This window comes from Sinocyclocheilus anshuiensis, unplaced genomic scaffold (genome assembly GCF_001515605.1).
Source record: "Sinocyclocheilus anshuiensis isolate Anshui unplaced genomic scaffold, SAMN03320099.WGS_v1.1 scaffold863, whole genome shotgun sequence".
NCBI classification, from domain to species: domain Eukaryota; kingdom Metazoa; phylum Chordata; class Actinopteri; order Cypriniformes; family Cyprinidae; genus Sinocyclocheilus; species Sinocyclocheilus anshuiensis.
In genome coordinates, this window is record NW_015547725.1 from 551,762 (window position 1) to 574,049 (window position 22,288).

The following is a 22,288-nucleotide window of genomic DNA, read 5'->3' on the forward strand; positions in this document are numbered from 1 at the left end:
ACAGGAATGTTATAGGTTTATGCTTCACAAATGTAAATAAAGCAAATTAATAGAATATGAAACACCACAGAGAAACAAACGTGTTACATTGACATGTTGTCCATTCAGAGGTAAGGCTTTATCTAAAATATGACAATGTAAATAAAACCATGTACAAACATGTCAACATTCAATTTTTTTTTTTTTTACATTTCCATTTGTGTTCCAGTACAACTTCATTATTTTCCATTTGAAGTAATATGCATTTTTTTTTTATCAAATTGCATTTGTAAATCTTCCAACCATTTTTATTTGAATTCCATAAGATTTTTTTTTTTACATTTCCATTTGTGTTCCAGTACAACTTCATTATTTTCCATTATTTTCCATTTGAAGTAATATGCATTTTTTTTTATCAAATTGCATTTGTAAATCTTCCAACCATTTTTATTTGAATTCCATAAGAACTGAACTAACAACACAATAAAAAAAAAAAGCAAAGGTCACATTCACACAATGGTCCCATGATCATAAACTCCTGAATGATTCTGTACACTGATCAGAATTGAGATGTTGAATGCTGTATTATATTAATATTAATACACTGTCTGCAAAAAATAACCACTGATCACTATTTTTGTCTTGTTTTCCAGTAAAAATATCAAAATGACAAAAAAAATCTAAAATTATGTAAAGGAAATAAATTTAACTGAGAAGCAAAATAAGACATTTTCAGAGAATATGTTAACTTTTTCCCCTTACCCCATTAGGTATTTGCAACTAAATTTTTGCAAATGCTTAAAATATGGAACAATTTGCCAATGAGGTATGAAAAAATAAATGTAATTCAAGATATGCAAAAAAAAAATGTAACTGGAAAACAATACAACATTGATTAGAACTATGGTTTGCACTGTCATGTATGCGCACACACACACACACATTTTTTTTTCTTGTGACAATGCATCACAAACATTGATCTCAATCAGAAAGCAGTTGAGACTGATAAAATGATACAGAAGCACTGTGCGATACAAGAAGGACTGTAACTACAGTAAGGCATGATAAAATCCCAGTGCACTATAGTGAAATGGCATAAGATTCTCTATTTAGATCCAAAGCTGTGTTAATGGCCAATAACACACTGAACTAGTGTGGAAGATTTTAAAGCTAAAACCCATGCAGTAGACAGCAGAAACAAAGTATCAACATGCATCATTTGACCCTAAAATGTTAATAATATAATATAATATATAATAATAGGGTGTGCGAATGTCTATGCGTGTGATGGAAAGCATGGCTGCACTAAGGAGACTGCTTTAATTTCAGGAGTTACAGATCAAAACAAACAGCTTTCCAATAAAAGCTGCCTGCCACATTCAAGATAATACTGACATCCGGCCAGGCGTGAACACAAAAGACAAACAAGCAAAGCAAAACAAAACAAGTGACAAAAAGAAATTTGTCCATACAGTATATATTAACTCATCCAACAGCACATGCCATAAAAACAATAGCCGTTTCCATCCGTTAAAAACATATAATACTGAAATAAATAACAGCAGGCTTTTGTGAAACATCTTCATGTTTTGATAGAGTCAGTAGTTTGGGGTTTCTTTTAGTTCTGTATGGGATATCCAGTGTGCTTTTGTGCATACAAGATGCTTCTTTAAATCTCACAAAAGCCATTTTCTTGTTCGTCTTTTCATCATCATCAAAAAAAAAGAAGAAAAAAAAGCATATTACTGTAAACTGACCAATATTATGTTTTTTTTTTGTTTGCCCATTTGCAAAATGAAGGCCATTTCTCCATCAATTCTCATTACTGTAATACAAAAAATTATAAATTATGATATTTAAATTGTAAAGTACACATGTAAGGTAATGGTAATATATATCACTGCATTACAATAGTGAGAATTTGGGATTAAAATATGCTTATTTGTGATGAAAATAATGCAACAATGAAATCATAATCTTCATAAAATAGGCTTAATGTTCTTAGTGCAAAAACCGTTTTTGTTATTTGTTTCATTTGATATTTCCCTGGGACATTTCTTCATGAGATTCACTAACCAATAAAATGTTAGAGGCTTCATTAAACCGCATTCAGGAGTCTAGATCCCACCTGAACCAGCTCTAGCTCTGCTGAAAGCTGTGGAACACGGATCTCGTGTTCTTGATATGTTCGATGCTGACAGAGCTGGTCGGTATTATGCAAACCCAAACAATCCCATCATGCACTGGGTCTGGACTGTACCATCTCTTTAGAAATGATTCCTGAAGATCAGAGATGTAAACTTGAGGAAGCTCTTGAGGAAGGGATAAGCTCAGTGCATGGATGCTAAGTTTTCTTTCCGCCAGAGTTACACCAGACATGATTACTTATTAGCTAATCAACATCACCACACGCAACTAACAAATAAACACCTACGTTAATGAAGTCAGCTGAGCTCCAAGGTTTTTTTTTTGTTTTTTTTACTGAGTCTAAGTTATTATTTTGATATGGATGAGTGCAGAGGACTAGAGTATGTTCCGCAACTGGATATCCATGTTAGCTAGCATCTAAGAGAAAAAAAAAATCTGACAGGGTAAAGCAATAAATAAAATATCCTAGCATCATACATATTTATAAACATTTATATGTGTACGATTATACAGCCCCGTGAACTTATTCTGGTTGTGATCTGAAAAGGCATTAGTGTTATTTTGACCTTTATTGTTCCTTTCGTAACATTCAATAAGTGAAACATCTCTGAAATATTCCAGTTTAAGAGGTGAAATCTCACAAAAATATCCAGGTCCCGCAATCAAAAGAAAATATAAGAATATATTTTCCATGAAGTAAATGAAGAACAGATTTTTCTGTTTTTTTTTGTGTTTTTTTTGCATTGCTGTGGATATGAGTTTTGAGCATTTCTGTCATTGACATTATTCTCAGTGTTGATTCTCATTAATAATTTTTATTCATAATAAATCATGGTATTAATTATTAATTAATTACTGCATTCAAGTGAATTTTAATTACTATTTTAATCAGCATATGTTAGCAAATACTATACTATGTAAATAATATATTTGTTTTCACATTACAATAAGATGTTTTTTTTTTTTTGCATTTCAGTAATAAGAATTTTTGGGGAAAGTGCTTAATTGCCATTAAAATAACAATGTCAAAATATTAATTGTCCTAAAGATGAGCTTCATTTTATTTAAACAAAATATAGCTTATGTGTTTCTTTTGATTTTGAGGTCAATTGTGATCTGAAAACGTGCTTGACAGGTTTTGTGAGATTCACTCTTTTATTGAATAAATAAAAGTGATGAAGAAGTGCAAAAAGAAGGATTGATGACATGATCTATATTGCATTCTCTTTAAGTGTGTGGCTTATTTACCTATAATCATCATTTTTTATTTATTTATATATTTTGGCTCCCTGTTCCTGCCGTGTGAATGGTTGAGGTGAGGTGATTGACGGGTCTACACACGAGTGAGGAAGCCCACATTGAGGCTGCTGGGTATCTGAATTGTTTCCAGGGCCAGGGAGGAGGGGTTAAAGGGGAAGGTCACGGGGTAGATGACTTTGGTGTCCATCAGAAGCTGAGGCGACTCCTTTCGATCCCGTAAACGTGTCTGGCAGAGCAAAGACTCAGATTGAAGCATTCACACATGGACAAACATACAGTATAACGACTTAAAAAGCACAAGAACTATTATAAGGTTGAGTTTTTGAAACATACCTGTATTGTTCTTATGAACTGTACTGACACACGCTCTTCAAACGCGTTGACAGGCGTATACAAGTTCAGCACCTTCACAATCTGGACAGAAAATAAGAAATGATGAGGGTGTGTGTGTGTGTGTGTGTGTGTGTCTCAAGGGTATTATAATTAGCTAAAACTAAGGCCCTGTCCACACGAATGCGGATATTTTTTAAAACCGCAGCTTTTTCTACGCAGTTAGGCCGTTCGTCCACACGCAAACGCAGCACCAGTTCACTGAAACCGAACATTTTTGAAAACGCCTGCCAGGGTGAAGATTTTCAAAAAGGAGTTTTTGGCTTGTGATGTCGGAGCATGCGTTATCTCCGCCTACTGGAAACTTTTTCAGGCTTCTGATTGGCCAACATGGCTTTACGGTTGAGATTATATCGCCACAAAGGAAGAAGGAAAAACTCTGTTTATAAAAATACCCGTGTACGTGTGGACATGGCCTAAAACTGAAACTAAAACTTAAACCATTCAAAAAAAAAAATTACTTCAAATAAAATAAACATTGATGTAAAAAAAAAAAGATATAGACAAAAATATAAAAACTAGTAAAAATGACAAAAACAACAAAACCATAACTATAATAATATTATAAAAACATTCAGTATACTTTGTTATTCTGACAAAATCCCTTATCTGGTGTTTTTTCCTTTATTTTGGAAACATTACCACAGTAAAACATGAAGAAAAAAATTATTGAATTAAATTTTGGTTGACAATGTAAACATGATTAAAAGAGTACTTTTGATCATAATGGTTTTAATTTAAAAAGTCATGAACACTGCACTGAAACAGCTAAATATGTAAACACTGTTTTATCTATTTTTAATACAAAAATATTGCCTCATGGGATATTACAAAATTTTGTATATTTTGAACTGCACTATAAAGGACTGTTTTAAAATGTGATTCTTGAATTGATTGTAATGTGTATTATTTTTTGAAAAAGTAGTGAGCGACAACAGTAAGCAGGTCATTATGTTTGGTCATGGGTGAGTGATATTAGTAGGCCTGAAATGTTATAAATTGTCTTTTTCAAATAATTAATACTGGATGATATGAAATCAAACTGAAATGAAATGGTAAACATCTATAAAATAATCAGAAAAATGAATCAAGTGCTCCATAACAGATACAAATAGATCATGAAGTGCAGTCCGGGATGTGTGTTACCTGTGCTGTAGAGAGGCCGTTACACATGGAGCAGATGGCCTCAGCATCCTCATCGGTTTTCTTCTTGACCTGCAGTAGTTGTGCGGCCTGAATCAATGGCTCCAGCGTCTCTTTCGCACCGCATGTCATGAGGTTCTTATCTCTCAGCCACTCCTCCAGCTGACTCACGTTATACCTGAACACACACACATATAAACCCTTATACTGGAGATAAGATGACTGGAAATAAACTATGACCGACAACTGAATCCTGAGCTAACTGTACATACAATGTTATCTACCAAAAGATTGGGGTCGGTAAATTTTTTTTAATGTTTTGAAAGAAGTCTCTTAAGGCTGCATTTATTTGATCAAAATACAGTAAAACAGCAATATTGTGAAATATTAGTATAATTTAAAATAACTGTTTTACATTTTAATACAGTTTAAAATGTAACTTTTTTCCTGTGATGGCAAAGTTGAATTTTCAGCATCATTACTCCAGTCTTCAGTGTCATATTATCCTTCAGAAATCATTCTAATATGCTGATTTGCTACTCAAGAAACTTCTCTTATTATCACTATTGAGAACAGATAAATAGAAAGTTAAAAAAGAACAGCATTTATTTGAAAAAAAAAAATATATATAGAGATTTTTATTGATCAATTTACAAAATACTAGGTTACTAAAATGAGTGTTTCTGAGAAAGAACTAGTGATTCTGCCAAAGTTAATAGGGCAGGAATTATTATTTTATATTTAGCTATGACTTTTCTGTAAGATTTATTTAAGAAAAATTTCAACATACAGTGGAGATGAAAATTAGAGAACAACCTACAATTTCCTGAATTTCAAGGTCACTGCTTAGTCCTATTTGAAGTTATCCTAACAGGAGTAGAAGGACCGTGTTTTAAGCATATTTAACAAATTAACTGTATTCTGAAGCACAGTATACAAAACTTAAACGAGATATTTGAAAAAGAACTCTGATCAAAATTAGAGAACACTTACAGATACCTCCAAGTTATTAGTGTTAATCTGGCACCTGGTGCTAATTTCCTTGATTATATGACAAACCCTATTTAAATGGAAGCATACCTCCAATTTTCACTGAGATTGCAAGATGGCGGGCTGCTCTAAGGTGAATGAAAGCCTGCGACTGGAGGTTGTCCAGATGAAGGCTAAAGGGATGACCCTTTCAGCCACTGCAAGAGAAGTTGGTCGTTCTAAATCTGTGATTTCTTGAATATTGCAGCTTTACAATGACACAAATTCATGTCCCCCAAAAAGGCTGGTCGTCCACATAAGACAAATGCACGAGAGGACAGGATAATGCCGAGACTCTCAATGGGGAATCGGTTCAACACTGCAGCTGGAATCGCTTGCCAGTTCAGCGCTAAACAGGGTAAGGATCTGTCTCGGTATGTTTAACAGAAGTCGGACTGAAAGCACACTCTGCAGTTATGAAGCCTCTCATTAACAGAAAGAATCAAAAGGCTAGGCTCACCTTTGCTGAGGAGCATGTTGTAAGGAGAGATGAGAACTGGTTCAAAGTTCACTTTAGTGATAAGAGCAAGTTTAATTTATTTGAATCTGACGGGAAACATTTTGTTTGGCATCAAACTGGGGAAAGACTGAGTGCGTAAAGAAGTCAGTGAAAGGTGGAGGAGGAAGTATTGGGGGGATGTTTTCTGCAGCAGGAGTTGGGCAGATGTTTATCAGAACCTCCTTCAGCAACATGCAGTTCCTTCCCTGCAAGCATCTCCCAATCAGCCTGCAATTTACTTGCAAGACAATGCCCCGGTCACACTGCAAAACAGGAAAAGCAGTTCCTTGAAGCTAAGAACACTTAAATAATGAAATGGCCGGCCCGGAGTCTTGAACTAAACCTGATTGAAAATCTCTGGAAAATCTTTGGCAACAAAGTTATGACTAAGAAACCCACTACAGTTACCGAACTATGGAAGAGACTGGAAGAAGAGAGGACCAAGATCACAACGGCGCAGTGTGAGAAACTAGTGATGTCCTGTGGCCACAGATGTGCTGAAGTCATTCAAAACAAGGGCCTCTACACTTCCTACTAATTTCTGACAGCTGTAACCCTCCAACATTTTAGTTGTAATTTTTCTTTTGTGTTACATTGGTTACTGTTCTCTAATTTTCATCACTGTTTTCTACAAAATAAAGTTTTTTGTTGAAATGCCTTGGCTATTTTGTCAAACATGTTAGTATAACAGTGGTATACCTACATCTAATATTCCTTCAAATTTTGAGCGATGAAGATTATTTATTTTAATTAATTAAGCACATTTCCATACAACCAAGGTTGCCCAAACTGCTGTACATCAAAAGAAAATAAAACAATGAGAATGGGCATAGACATAGAACAAACATAACGTAAAACAAGAATACATGATACAAATACACCCTTAAGGATTAACAGCCCGAGGAATTAAAAGCCATAGTTAATAAATGAGCTTTTAACAAAGATTTAAATCTAGAAATGGTCTGAGCAATGAGTTCCAAAGTTTGGGGGCAGCAACTGAAAAGGCACGATCCCCCTAAGTTTTAATCTTGAACTGGGAACCACTAAAAGAAGCTGGACAGATGATCTCAGGGGCCTAAAAAAGGAATGCCGGTTCACTAATGTCTCCAAGGTATTTTGGTGCCTAACCATTCAGAGATTTAAAAACGAACAATAACATTTTATATTCAATCCGGGAACGGACTGGAACCATTTGAGAGAAGACAGGATAGGAGTAATATGATCACGCTTTCGAGTGCTTGTCAGCAATCTCGCAGCCGCATTTTGAACTGTCTGTAGGACATGCCAGGGCTTTCTGGCCAACTCCCATACAGAGAGTATTACAATAGTCTAAACATGATTTAATCTCTAGGTCTCTAAAAGAAAGAAAGGGCTTAATCTTTGCTAAAAGTCTCAAATTTAAAAAGCAAGATTTGACCACAGAATTTATTTGCTTGTCAAATTTAAATTCTGAGTCAAATAGTACACATAGATTTTTCACCACTGCTTTATTATGCTCAGCCCAGGAGCCAAGAAAAGATTTTATAGTGGGTTGGTTTCCAACTGGATCAAAAAACAATCTCAGTTTTATATTTAACAGAATTTAAAAAAGTTAAACGGCATCCAGTCCTTGATGTCAGTTAAGTGGCAGATAAATCTGAGTATCGTCGGCATAACAATGAAAAGAAACACCATGTTTCCTAAATATAGTTACCAAAGTGAGTAAATACATTGAAAACAAAAGGGGGGTGAGAATAGACCTTTGAGGGACTCCACACTTTAGTGGAGCTGACGTTGACATATATTCGCCCAGTTTAACTGCAAAGCTTCTAACTACTACTGTAGATATGACTTAAACCATTTAAGGGCTACTCCACAAATTCAAATATGGTTTTCCAGCCAAGAAACCAAAATATTATGATCTACAGTATCAAAGGCCACACTTAGGTCCAATAACATTAGGACCGATGAGGCTCCAGAAATTCTGTTCTACGTTTTGCTCGAACACCAGATGTGCAAAACTTCAAAAACGTTTTTTTTTCACAGATAAATCAGTGGGGTCCAAACGTGATCTCTTTAATAATGGCTGCACTATGGCATGTTTAATATCAGCTAGTAAAAAACCTGTCATCAGGCAATTATTTATTAGCTTCGAAATACTGGGACCGACAACATTAAAAACCTGTTTCAAAAACCGTGCTGGGGTTTCATATGTTTGACAATCGCTGCCAAATCTGTCATAGCGACTGGCTCAAACTGATGAAAAACAGTCAAGCATGTTGGCAAAAGAACTGGTTTATCATAATCCAATCAACTGAATGGAAGATCTAATACCAGCAATTTCATCTATACATTTTTTTTGGAACTTTTCACATGATTGTGCAGACTTCAAACCCAACCGAAGCAGGTGGATTAATCACCGCATTGAATAAAACTCTTGGGCTACTGTGATTTTTCCGATGAAGTCAGAAATATTTTTGTCCCTTACAGTTTTAACCAATTTCTGGTAATCAAATAACAGCCCCTTAAAGATCTCAAATGAGACTTGAAGCTTATCCTTCTTCCATTTCCGGGTGGACTCATTTAACCAAAGTTCAGATTTTCATTATTTCAGAAAAAAATTAAATATTTATAAATTGTTCTCTAATTTTGATCTCCACTGTATAGTTTAGATTAATTTAAACTTCATTAATATTCTACATATGACTGTTTATATTTAATTTGTAATTTCTGTAAAATAAAAACATTGCACTGCTTTGCAAACATGTAAAACTTATCTGCACACACCTGATCTGCATGCCCTTGCTCCAGGAGCACATGTCTTTACGCAGCAGCAGGTTGTTAAGGGTGACAGCACCAATGATGTAGAACTGCTGCTTGACCACCTGTTTGATGAGCTCTGGGTCGGTTCCGTGCTGACACATGATGGAGTGGAAGGAGTTGAGCTGCCGGATGATGGAGTCCAATGTGTATGTCCCCTCATCAGCAATACTGGACGTCCTCTTACGGAGACCTGTTGGCTTCACCCCAGACACGCCCTGGATGGTTTCATGTTCCAGCATGCCAGAGACTGCCGAGAGCAACAGACGGAGGGATAAATACACAGGGAGAGAGAAACAGTGATACAGATCGATAGAAAGACACCCAGAGGTCATATGCTCACCGATCATGGGGTGCAGGATGTTCTCCATACACTTGATGAGCTGTTGGTAGATCTGAATGGCCAGATCACTCAGAACCTGCCGGTACTCGGCCAGGTCAAAGTTGGAGAGACAGTGATCATTCTGTTTAGAAGTGTTATGCTTCATGAATTGCTGGAGAGAGAAGAAGGAGAAAGTGTTGATTCAGTTTGAGGAACACTGGAGACTGAGAGAAACTGTGGCCACATATACTGTACAATGCAGAAAAATAGGTAATCACTGGGTAATGTACAGGATTCCCACACCTTTTGAACAATGGATTTCAATGACTTTTCCCAGACATTTCCAGCTGTTTGTGATTAAACACAACACTCTCTCTAGATAAGAAATTATATTTTCTTAAAATTATGGGCAATTTTTTTTAGAACCATTTAATTTTTTTGGACACATTCTTTGTGAATATAACATTATTTTATTTACAGCTTTAAATTATTTCACCAGCTACACATTGCTCTTTGTGAATATAATCGCTATAAAATAATAAAAATCTCCGTCCATTAAAAGCAGGAGCTTAAAAAAAATCACAAACAAAAGCATCTCTTGAGTCTGTTCACTAGTACTATATTCTACTGTTTAATTAAAAAAGTGAAAGTGAGTGAAGTGACATGTGGCCAAGTATGGTGACCCATACTCGGAATTTGTGCTCTGCATTTAACCCATCCAAGTGCATACACACAGTAGTGAACTCACACAAAAATTTCTCTAAAATTTCCAAACTCATTATATAATTCTGGAGATAACATCTGTTAACATTTTAATATGAATATTAAGGTTTGAACATGCAATACAGAGATAGATACAACTGTTGTGACATAAATACAATAAATAAAAACACTTCTCATGAAAAAAACTTGTTTTCAATAAAAGTCAAGAGGTTATATGTATATGCATTCTTTACAACAACTTGCATTCAACATTCTTCATTCTTTCAAGCATACATGTATATTTGTATAAATCAAATATAGATTAATCCTTATTAAAGCTATAAAAGTTATTCAGTCAATAGCAGTGAGTGATTCTCTCTTTTTCTTTTGTTGTTTAATTAACATTAAGGACACAAACAGCAGAAGGTTTATTAGGCTGCATTCACTTTAAGACCTAATACAAGGATCTAATATACTGATGCACATCTGATTCTCTGAACTGTGTTTGCATGAATAACTGACTGTTTGCTTGAATGCTTGCCAAAACAGACATTTTGACATACTTTTGTGTGTATTTATCCATTCAAGTGTGATAAGATGTGAAAGTGAACTCAACTGTTGTTGACAAAAAATATGACGAAAATTATTCATCAACGAAATTAATACTGTCTGTGTGAGCTGTGCTTTATATATTTCTATGCTTTTGACAAGAGACAATGGACCTTTTTTTGCCTTAAATATGACTGCACCTTTATGGTTCACTGTCAACCTTCTAGAGTCCAACTTCTAGAACCTTTTTTCAACTTCTAGAAACTTTGCAGGGTACATGGCCAGAACGAGAAAGACAGGACATGCATGTCTAAGGTGTGATATCTCACCTCGTCGCCACTGTACTGTTTCAGGCAGTGCAGGAAACGACATGTGTTGGACAACCAGAAGGAAACAGTCTCAAATTCATCACCTCTTTTCTGTAGAAAAAGCAAAACAGTAATGAGAAAGGAAGATATTTTGCCTTTTTAAGACTATTCTAAAAAGACAGCTGTGTTATGAATGGTCTGCGAGAGTATTAAGACCTTGAGGATCTTCTTGATGCTGTTGATGACGGAGGTGAGTAGAGATCGGACTTTCTGGTCATCATTAATGTAGTCGGCATGACGCAGACACATGAAGAGGATGTATGCCGGCAGACCTGGTATTAAATTCACTGCCACACCACGAGGCTTTAGCTCTGACAAAAATCACACATGCACAAGCCAGTCAGTTGTTTTTTTGTTACTGTATTATTAAGGTATTTTGCCACTTTAATTAAAAAGATAGTGGCATGGAATGGAATCAGGAATTGGGCAAGTTGGAATCTAACCAATTAAGTCATTTAATAGATTTATTATTTTTAGTCATTGGTCTATGTGTCTTACCAAGTATGAGGTTTTTGACCAGTTTGAGCTCATCCTCTTTCTTGTATTCCAGCATTCCCTGGAAATCTTTCTCCCTGCGTGGAATGTTCACTGGATGAACAGGCTCGTCGGCCGTCTGTCCTGGAGACACGTCCATCTGGCAACCTACAATACAAAGACAAACATCAACACAGACATAAACATTCAGGTTCATAAATGTAATTTTAAGTTGTTCAATAGATTTGTTTCTAAACAGTCTCTAAACAGCCTGTAACACGTACCTTCCAGGTCATTGATTTTCTTTGCGAAGACTTTCAACTGTTTCTTCAGTTTGCGGACTGTCTTGTCCTGTTTCTCCAGTTGCTCCATAAGATCCTGTCACCACAGAGACAGACATCATCATCAGACAATTGCAGCAACAGTATGACAAATGAGTCTCTTTAGCAGGAGGGTGAAAAATATTTAAATAAAGGGTTTATTTGAGAGAATTGGGACAAAGCAGGTCAACCGAGCATCTTTAAGTTCTGCAACAATCTGAAGATATCAGCTCTGTCTTTCATCTGTCCATGCAACTCATTAAACAGAGAGGAAAAAATAGAGAAATAGCAACAAAGATGGGTGAGTCTCACAAAGAAAAGTCACATTCCACCTCATCAAAAAAAAAAGAAAAAGAAAAAAAATGCTTAATGAAAATTTTGAACATTTATTTTTTATGTTGGGGTGACAGTTTTTGTGAGATTCACCCAGTAATCGAGAGAGAAACATATTAAAAAGTGTGTTGATTCACATTGCTGTGGGTTAAATACACAGTTAGAGTTCAACGCAGCTCAGATTCTGTGCAGCACACACTAGTGTCAGTTAGTGTTCTGATACATGCGCAAACACACTCGTACACACAATCCTACATACAACCATCCTGCGTAACATGCTGATTCTGTAGGCTTTATACTCCTTTGGATCAGCAGCGTGAAGCTCCTGTGAATGAAACATCTCAACATCAGATGAGCCCTCAAAAACCTGGTGCAGATGCACAGTACGGCACTCAGACCAAAATCACACTCCACGGTTTCATGAGTGAGTAAATCTGAAATCCTTTATTTTGAATCATACGAAACAAAAGGTTAAAGGTGGGGTAAGCGATTTCTGGTAGCCAATGCTGACATTTGAAATCACCAAAACAAACACGCTCCTACCCCAGAAGGGTCTCGCCCCTAATTTGATAGAGACGTACGTACGCAGCCCAGGCAACGATTAGTTCTGTGAAACAAAGCCAAACCAATGTTACACCGTGTCTACACCGGACGCGAGTGGTGCGGCGCGACAAAATACTATGGAACTCGTTATAATCAGTGATGCTGTCTACACCATAGATATATATACATATCTATGGTCTACACTGTATGCGTTTTCTAAAGCGTTTTTGAAAAATCGCTTACCCCACCTTTAAGCAGCAGGCTTTCTGAACTGTTTTTCCAATGCAAATACCACTTTTGATTGATGTTTTTCCTATTAAAACAGGATATTGGAGTGGGATTTATATAAGAAGTTCTAGCCCTTTATTTTAAAAACACAGCCATCTATGATTTATTTATTGCTACTGCTATTTGGTGGAATGTGATATTACGGGGAGGGACATTCTTATTCTAGAATAAAAAAGAAAAATCAGGATTCTGTGTATGCAAACTTAAATATTATGCATTATTAACAAATAAATATGCATTATTTGCAGCATTTCTGCTTTTTTTCCCCACAAACTAGAGGGGAAAAAAAACAATACTACCTAAAAATCTATAAATCTGAGCCCAGACAAAATAATCACTGTGTGTAATTGTTCTGCTGCTGTACTGCAGTGTATTCCATCATAAAATGAGCAGGGATGGCATCAACCATGATTGGACAAAAAAAGTATAGGTTATTATATTCTTAAAGCCTGTTCACACAAAGAATCATAACTATAATGATAACTATATTAGCGTACATACCAAAATAAATTCTGTTTATTATAAGCGCAATCTGCAGTTGTCATCTGCCACTTTAAATGCTTAAGCTCTTTAAAGCTGGAAGGATTCTGATCAGTGTTTTTATCGTTTATCAGCTGGAAAAGTTTTGAAAGTGATTACCACGATATCATTCCTCTATGCCGTTATCATTATAGTGTGGACTTTTCTATTCTTATTGAATTAGTATGATTATGGACTAAAGACCACAATACTACATTTATCATATGATAGGGTCTTGAAATGTCATCAGAAATTAAGAAAATACATGTTTTAGACTGTGAAGAGCTTTCTGCTGAGGGCCAACATTCATAAACTCATTTTGTACAGGGAAGTGGTTCTTAACCTTCTTCTATATTTGCCCATATTAAGGCTCAAGAGCAAGGCTGCATATCATTTCATTTTGAAAATTACATCATAAACAAAACCACCTGGGATTATTAGGCTACTATACACCAGTTTAATATTATTATGAAAATGTTGATTCACTTAAACTGACAGTACACTACTCTACTAATCAACTCACATTTATAGGGCACCTAATGCTGTCGAGAGGAAAAGAAAAGGATGGAGTTGCCAGCTGTGGGTTGACAACCACTGGGAAGTGTTAGAAAAGAGTTTGGACTGACCAGGTTCTCGTTGGTGAGGCGCGTGATCTCGTGCTGTAGACTGGCCTCGATTCGAGCCTCTGGAGGAAGCTGCAGGTTCTGAGCTAACAGCTGCTGCTGACGGTTATTCTCCTCTTTGACACTCTGCAAATCTCCACGCAAAGCCTCCACCTCGTTCTCATGAGACCGACGCTGAGCCTGCAACTGAGACTCCAACAACCTACACAGACAGAGAGAGCAAACAACTAGAAAAACAGTTCTTCATTAGAAGAGCATTTGATTTCGTTTTGAGTTTTTCTGTTTCGAAGCGTTAAAGGAACAGCTCATCCAAAGATAAAAAACTTGTCATTATTTACTAACACTCAGAATTTTTAACCTAAATGATGTAAGGAGAATTTCTAAAGAGTTTTATACAGCTTTTATGCAGCATTTCCACACAATGATATTTCACCATAAAAATAGAACATGCAATCTGTGTGCTACATTCCAAAAATGATGTTGTTATTCACTGTTAATCTTCATGTTTGATTTCTAAAATATTGTGCTGGTCAGTGCAATCGTAGTATCTTTAAAATACTACTATAGCTTTTATTATAACTTTTTAATATTTGAATTCATTTTTATATTTTCTTAAATTTATATTATACATTTATATTTTCATTTTAAAGTTTTAGTAATTTTGTTGTGTTTGTCATTTTTGTAACGTCTATACAGTTTTTTTTATTTTTTTTATTTCAGTTTTAGTTGTTTTAGTACATCAAGTTAAACTAAATTAAAATTAGTAATGTTAAGCAATCTGGAAAAAAAAAGTTTTTATATTTAATTTTATTTCAGTGAATAACTATTTCCATCTGGTTCTCACACAAAGCTGCTATATGACTTCAGGTGATTTGGAATATCACACAGTTGCACAGACTAGTTTCATGCTACTTTGGTGGTGATTGATTTTGTCAAAATGGTGTGGACGAATGTGATGTTCTTGACATTCAGACATAAATAATGGCCAACTTTTTATTTTTGAGTGAACCATTCCCAACTAAGGCTGAGAAATCTGCCCATTGCTTCTTGCAGTGCAGCAGTACTGACCTTTATTCATAGCCTCTTTATGGCAGTCGTAACTACATGCTGTTTTAAAATAAGACTTTTCCAATCTAATTTTCATTAGTCCAGTATTAACACTACAAAGAGTTCTTTCTTGCAGGTTTTGATACCATGAAGCACTAGCCATATGTTATGGAGATCATTCTGCAGGCACTAGTGTTCAGGTAAGTATAAACAGCACAATGCTAGATGATTATGTCTTTAGAAAGCTCAAGGACCAAAATCAGTCTAAAAACGGAGGATGGAGAGATGAGAAAGCTGAAAGCTCAGACTCTCACACATGCTCTCATCTCTCTGTTCTTTAACCTGTTAGTTTCCTTTAACCCTTCATAAACCAGCCACAGTTCTCCATCCTCATTCAGCTTATGGTAGTCAGGGAATGGGGATCTGATGGGGTGGAACAAAGAAAGAAATGGTAAGAATGAAAAAAAAAAACAAAAAAAAACAAGGACAAACGAAAACAAAAAGTGGCAAACTTTGATGCTAGTAGCATGTAGTGGATACATTTTACAGGTTTGTTAAAAGGATTGTTCACCCAATATGGAATACGTGTGAAAATATGTGAACACAATATAAGAAATGAAACTGAGATTTGAGAGCTACTGTATGGAGAAGGGACATATTTACAATGGATAATTAACAGTTTAAATCTGTTAATTACATAGAACTATTTTAGGGCTACAGTAAACTTAGTTTATACCTTTAAACAGAGTCACTTTAACCAGATTCTATTATTATTTGTACAAAATAAAACACTTACATGTAAAGTTTGGATATAAGATGAAATGTACAAAAAGGATGCACTGACAGCATCTAAAACAAAGTGTTTTTGTATGCACAGCTTTAAAAGCATTAAAGTCTTTACAATATCTTTCATTTTTAAATAAATATATTTATATTAAATATATGATGTATTATGTATATAAATATATTATGCTTCACTATTATATATTTTTGATATACCCCAGTTTGAGAACTATTGCTTCAAAACAACTCCTTTGTGTTCCAGTGGGTGAAAGAAAGTCTTCTATGATTGGAATGGCATTAAGATGAGTAAATGATGACAGAATTTTCATTTTTTGGGTGAACTATTCCTTTAAGGGTGTCTGATTTGGGTGATTATTAATATGAATAATTCTGATTAAATGACATATAAAAAAAAAAAAAAAGCAATCAACTAATTAAAAGTAAAACAGAACAAAGATGAAATGCAAACAGAATAAATGATGAAGATAAAATGATGACAAAGACTACTGCAAATGTAGCAAACATTAAAAAATGTAAAAAAAAAAAAAAAAATGTTTGTCATTTGTTCATTTGCTTTATTTAGCTATTTGTCCACTGATTATGATAGTAATAAATGGCATCTAAAGCAGTCAGCCAGAAGCCACGTGTAGGTTCATTCATCCATCACACTGAGTCACATGACCAAGCGTGGTTGTCACAGCCTGTTAAAAACGGCAAAGTAATCTAGTATGCTGAATTTGTTGTTCTGCATCTATTTGGCAGGATCAATAAAGCCAAACTCTCATTACTCTCGCTCAAATTTTTGTGAAGGCGGCTTGGCGTAATCTCAGCCTCAGACACTTGCCCACAGACCACCAGAGTACTGACAATCTGATGCATAATGGTAAAACTCTAAAACTGCAGCAGAACTCTGAAGAACTGTAATCTATTTCACATAAACCCTCCTCTAAAACATTTTCCTGACTAAGAGGGTGGTGCCTCGCAATAATATGCTGCAAAGCAGATGAGACTTTATGCTGTTAGAAAATGAGACAATCTATGTGAGACAATCTTTTTCTTAAGTCAAGGGTCATGCCTGTTAATGGACTGTCAAAGCTTTTTCATCTATGTATGGGCTCTGGAATGAGGCTGATTCACTGTGCTCTGAGCTGCACACGCATGCAGTGAGAGCGGCCCATCATGCCCGTCCATCTGTTACCTCAACCTGTTCACAAGCTCGTTCACTTCAGTAGGTCTGCGTGTAAACCTGGGTGATCTGTGCAGGACAGAGATGAGCCATCAACAGACAGAAAGACACAGACAGACAGAGGGCTGATCCAAACAGGTAGGTAAGGTAGGGTAAACACACAGGCTTGTGAATGAGATTGTGGGAATGATAAATCATCATTTCCTTGGTTGGAGATTGATGTGACACTACTGGGTCTGTGTGAGAAACTGCAAAGAAGTTAACCAGCAGCAAATAACAAAAACAAAGATCCATTGCAGAACAGAGGTTCTCAAACTGAGAGGCATGGATAGAGCTGGGTGGTGGTATGATGGTACAATATCATGCGACTGGTAGAAATTCAGCTTTATTGTGCCACGATTTAAAAAATATGACACCAAGCTTAAAAATGGCATGCACCCAGTCATATTTATAATCTATTACTGTTTTGAATTTCCTGATTTTTAAATCTGATCTAAAATCACTTTTTGTTTCACATCCAGTTAACTTCTGTTAATACTTTAGATTAGGGAACACTATTTACTATTAACTAGTTGCTTATTAGCGTGCATATTACTAGCATACTGGCTGTTTATTAGTACTTATAACAGGGTTCCCACTCTTTCATGAACACCAGATTCAAGGACTTTCAAGGACTTTTTAAAGCACCATTTATTTTATATCAAGCACCAATCAAATTCACACCCCAGAATATGTAGTGTCATGAAAGACCTTACAGTACTTAACATTTCACTTACACTTAACATTTACATTAAAAATTTCAGAGTAATAATGTTTTGAATGTGTAGGTTTCATAAATTTAGACCGTTTTGAGCAGTTGTGTTCAAAGGAATTTAATGAAATCCACTGAAGTCAGTACTGGTAATATTCAAATTAAATTTCTAAAATATTGATAAAATATGCATCAAACTGATTTTTGCTGTAGTTCTTGTACAAGATTTAAATTGGAAAGAATTTCTCAATTTTTAAATTAATAAAAAGTGGTTAAATGTTGTCATAACATGGTAAAACTTTGCACATTCACTCAAAAGAGACGTTACTCATTAATAAATAAATAATTCAGAAGTCAAAATAATTTTGTGAATGACTTTTTATTGTAAATCCCATTTTTTCATCTTTGATTTAGAGGAATGCAGCTGCTCAAAGTGTCAATATTTTTTGAAAATATTTCATGAACATTTTAAAACTTGTACATGCTCAAATATGCAAAAAAAAAAAAAGGACTTTCTATTTGCTTTTAAACTGTAAACGCTTTTCACTAAGCTGTTTTTCGAATTTTTCAAGTTCTACATTTTCTCCTTAGTTCCATGTTGCAGTAAGTTTTGGGAGTGCATTTTTAGTCCATCTCCTATCCTGAAAAGTCTGTCTTGCAGAGACTGACAAAAATGAGCTCCTAAAACTTACTGCCAGATTCTGGAAGATCAATTCTTCAAACAGAGGATGTGGTGCTGGTCCTTCAAGAGTCACTCTCAACTTATCTGTCCATAAAGCCTATAAAAATAGTCTTCATGTATTTCACAACACTTCAGAATTTTATTCTATAATAGGATTTTTGACCCAAGCAAAGTCTCTGAAAACCTGTCACCTTGTAATTCTGGAGACTCAAGGTTGCAGTTCTGGAAAATAGTGGCACTGGAGACTAAAAGGTTCCTGATGGTTTCACACCTAATTCTTCACATTAATTCTTAATTCTTTTGCAGTTAATGGATGAATTATTGATACAAACTTTGTTGTGACATGGTGAAGAGACAGATGAAGTTCATTTGAGCAAATTCCTGACAGTTCTTCAATGGAGCTTCACAGACTTGAGTGAAGCTCAGGCAGACGCCTCTCTGTTTTCTTTGCGTTTTGATGTTTTGGGGGTATGTTTGACAGGTTCATTTATACTGAGGTCTTCATTTTGTTTTAATGTTATAATGAACTAATGATTTATTTTATCTTTTTCTTTTTGAGTTATGTAACAGGAAATTAGTTCTTCAAATGTGTACATATAATTTGTGCCTACTAAGAGTCAGTGGCGGCTCGTCGGGGGAGGCACAGCTTCCCCATCATTTTGAGGTGAAAATGGGAGGAGGACGATTTAATGTTAATAAAATTCACAATTCATTTCAGTTCATGTCTCAGAATGTGTATTTTTTGTTTGTAATTTCACAGTTGTAATACCATAACGTGAAAGCGCCGTGATGTAATTGCAACCGCTAATGCTAGAGAAGGGTAGGGGGAGGCCGGGGGAGACGCTGAGCTCTCGTGCCTCCGTTGGTAAAAAAAATTAGCCAATCAGCATCGAGTGTTCACTTTCAGCACTGAGGAGTGTTGAGAAAAGAACCCTCGCAAGGGAGGCTTGCCTCCCTTCTGATATCAACCAATATATATCAACCATATTTACAAATTTAGGGAAAACAGCCTAAACTGGATATAGGTTACAGCAGTCGGCTTAATTAAATGGCGCAACAAGCTAATCGGCAGGGATCCCAGACCAATACAATTAGTGTGCCTCCTCTAGTTTAAAACCCACGAGCCGCCACTGCTTTCAAGTACTTTCAAGAAGTGGGAACCCTGTTATAAAGCACATATTAATGCCTTATTCTGCATGAAATATTCTAGACCCCTTAACCCTACCCATTACCTAAACATAACTACCACAAGTAACTTACTTTCAATAAAGCAGTAATTAGGAGTTTATTGAGGGAAAACTCTTAGATAATAGTGAATATGTGTTCCCAAATTTCTAAATTTTTTAAGTAATAGACCACTAGATTATTATAGTTATGTAATATTCTCTAACATTCACAAGTTTGGGGTCAGTAAAGTTTTCTCTCTCTCTCTCTCTCTCTATATATATATACAGTGGGTATGGAAAGTATTCAGACCCCCTTCAATTTTTCACTCTTTGTTATATTGCAGCCATTTGCTAAAATCATTTAAGTTAATTTTTTTTCCTCATTAATGTACACACAGCACCCCATATTGACAGAAAAACACAGAATTGTTGACATTTTTGCAGATTTATTAAAAAAGAAAAACTGAAATATCACATGGTCCTAAGTATTCAGACCCTTTGCTGTGACACTCATATATTTAACTCAGGTGCTGTCCATTTCTTCTGATCAGCCTTGAGATGGTTCTACACCTTCATTTGAGTCCAGCTGTGTTTGATTATACTGATTGGACTTGATTAGGAAAGCCACACACCTGTCTATATAAGACCTTACAGCTCACAGTTCATATGACACTGAAGACTGGAATAATGGCTGCTGAATTTTTTTTTCCATCACATGATTAAATTATAATTTAAAATATTTTAAATTGTTACAATCTTTCACAATATTACTGTTTTTACTGTGCTTTTGATAAAAAAGAAACCTCTGTGAGCATAAAAAACTTTAAAAAACAAACAAACAAACAAACAAAACATTAAAAAAATCTTACCAATCTAACAAAAATAAATATATTGTGACGTATGAAAAGTATTATCCCTCTGGGGGATGCAAGTTTAAGAACCTCTGTTGTAAAACATGAAGACAGGGGACAGAGGACATCACAACATATATATGAGTGGATCCCAGATGAGGGACACATTCAGTAAATTCTGCAATGGATTTCATGTTTTGTGATTCAGCATGTGATTGACTGACAGTGAAAAAAAAAAAGTAAATATTAGTAATGTACCTGTTGGTCTCTTTAAGGCCCATGTAGGCCTGGGAGATTTCCTTGGCATCAGTCAGCTTCTGCACATCCTCAATGTACGGCAACGGTTCAGTCATTGTCTCCTAAACACATACAGCAGGTTCACATTCACAAGGAAGTTAAAATTCACAGCATCCATCAACTAACTTTGACTTTTATCAGACATTTAAGCATCAGACACATCACAAGAACAGTTTCTAGTGCAGCACTTCACTTCATTCTCAAACAAAAAAAAGTGACATTTCAACTGTTTAAAAAAAAAAGGGTCCTGCATTAAAACTGTATAGTTACCATTTGCACAGTGTTTGTGCTTTCCAGAAGAATTAACTAACAAATGCTTTAAACTACTTTAAATTAAGAGCATCTTGGCAAGTTAATTTCAAAGTAACTTCCTAAACACAGAACAATCTTAAGATATACGATTTTAGAGGCCAGAACAGAGGTGAAGTGAAATGATTGTTCTGCTGTCTGACCAACATACCTTCTCATCCTGATATGAGTGCACCATAGGACAAAAGGAGAAATTAAGTTAGAGAGGTTAACAAGACTTATGAAGAGAAAAATGTTAGTGACAGATGATATTAAATGAGGTGTCTACATGTTTAGAAACATCTGGAAATCCGAAAGTATTTTATGTAAGAATTAAAGGTTTTGTTTCTGACCTTATGTTGCATGGCCTCTTTCTGACTGACGAGTTGAGAGCGCAGGATGAGCACCTCCTCCTTCCGCACCTCCAGCTCCTCGTTGGAGGCGTTCAGCTGATCCAGCAGGACCGTGTACACAGGAGAACCCGGAGCAGCAGAACCGGCCTCAGCGCTGCCTCTCAGAGACTGACGCATCTTATTCAAATCATGTTTGAGCTTCTTATTCTCTGACTCCAACTCCTGTCGCTAAATACACAAGAGAGAGAGATTTATATACTGCTTTATTTTCCTCATCATTTATCTGACTTTATGGTATAGCAAGCAAACTTCTAGGTGTTTCAACACCTGTGTGCTTGGAGAGATTACAATGAGTTTCGGGAGGAATTTTGCAACCACTGCTTTTCAAATAACTCACTCAATTCTAAAGACTGCAAACTGAAGAGGTTTGCCACAGTGAAAAAAAAAACTGAAGGAGAAGACTGTGTGCGTGTCTTTACCTTGAGAGATTCATATTCCAGCTCAGCACCACGTGCTTTCTTATGTTCCTCATCGTCCTGTCAATAAGAAAACACATTATCAATTACAGTAACACAGTGTGCATATATATATATATA

The 22,288-nt window shown here is 35.6% G+C and overlaps 1 protein-coding gene across 1 annotated transcript in view; it reads right to left on the reverse strand.

Annotated features, from left to right (window-relative positions):
- Window positions 1–1,719: 1,719 nt before the first annotated feature.
- The window catches only part of myo5aa (myosin VAa), a 63,387-nt gene continuing 42,818 nt past the window's right edge, over window positions 1,720–22,288 (reverse strand). The window contains exons 25-39 of the mRNA XM_016507153.1: window positions 22,172–22,228; window positions 21,693–21,920; window positions 21,512–21,520; window positions 21,013–21,113; window positions 14,292–14,490; window positions 12,575–12,640; window positions 11,947–12,040; window positions 11,687–11,830; window positions 11,345–11,499; window positions 11,150–11,239; window positions 9,591–9,741; window positions 9,215–9,497; window positions 4,924–5,098; window positions 3,721–3,801; window positions 1,720–3,613 (exon numbers count right to left, since the gene is read on the reverse strand). Coding sequence (XP_016362639.1) covers window positions 3,461–3,613; window positions 3,721–3,801; window positions 4,924–5,098; window positions 9,215–9,497; window positions 9,591–9,741; window positions 11,150–11,239; window positions 11,345–11,499; window positions 11,687–11,830; window positions 11,947–12,040; window positions 12,575–12,640; window positions 14,292–14,490; window positions 21,013–21,113; window positions 21,512–21,520; window positions 21,693–21,920; window positions 22,172–22,228 — 1,986 coding nt within the window. The 3' untranslated portion in view covers window positions 1,720–3,460. The remainder of the gene's footprint in view (window positions 3,614–3,720; window positions 3,802–4,923; window positions 5,099–9,214; window positions 9,498–9,590; window positions 9,742–11,149; window positions 11,240–11,344; window positions 11,500–11,686; window positions 11,831–11,946; window positions 12,041–12,574; window positions 12,641–14,291; window positions 14,491–21,012; window positions 21,114–21,511; window positions 21,521–21,692; window positions 21,921–22,171; window positions 22,229–22,288) is intronic.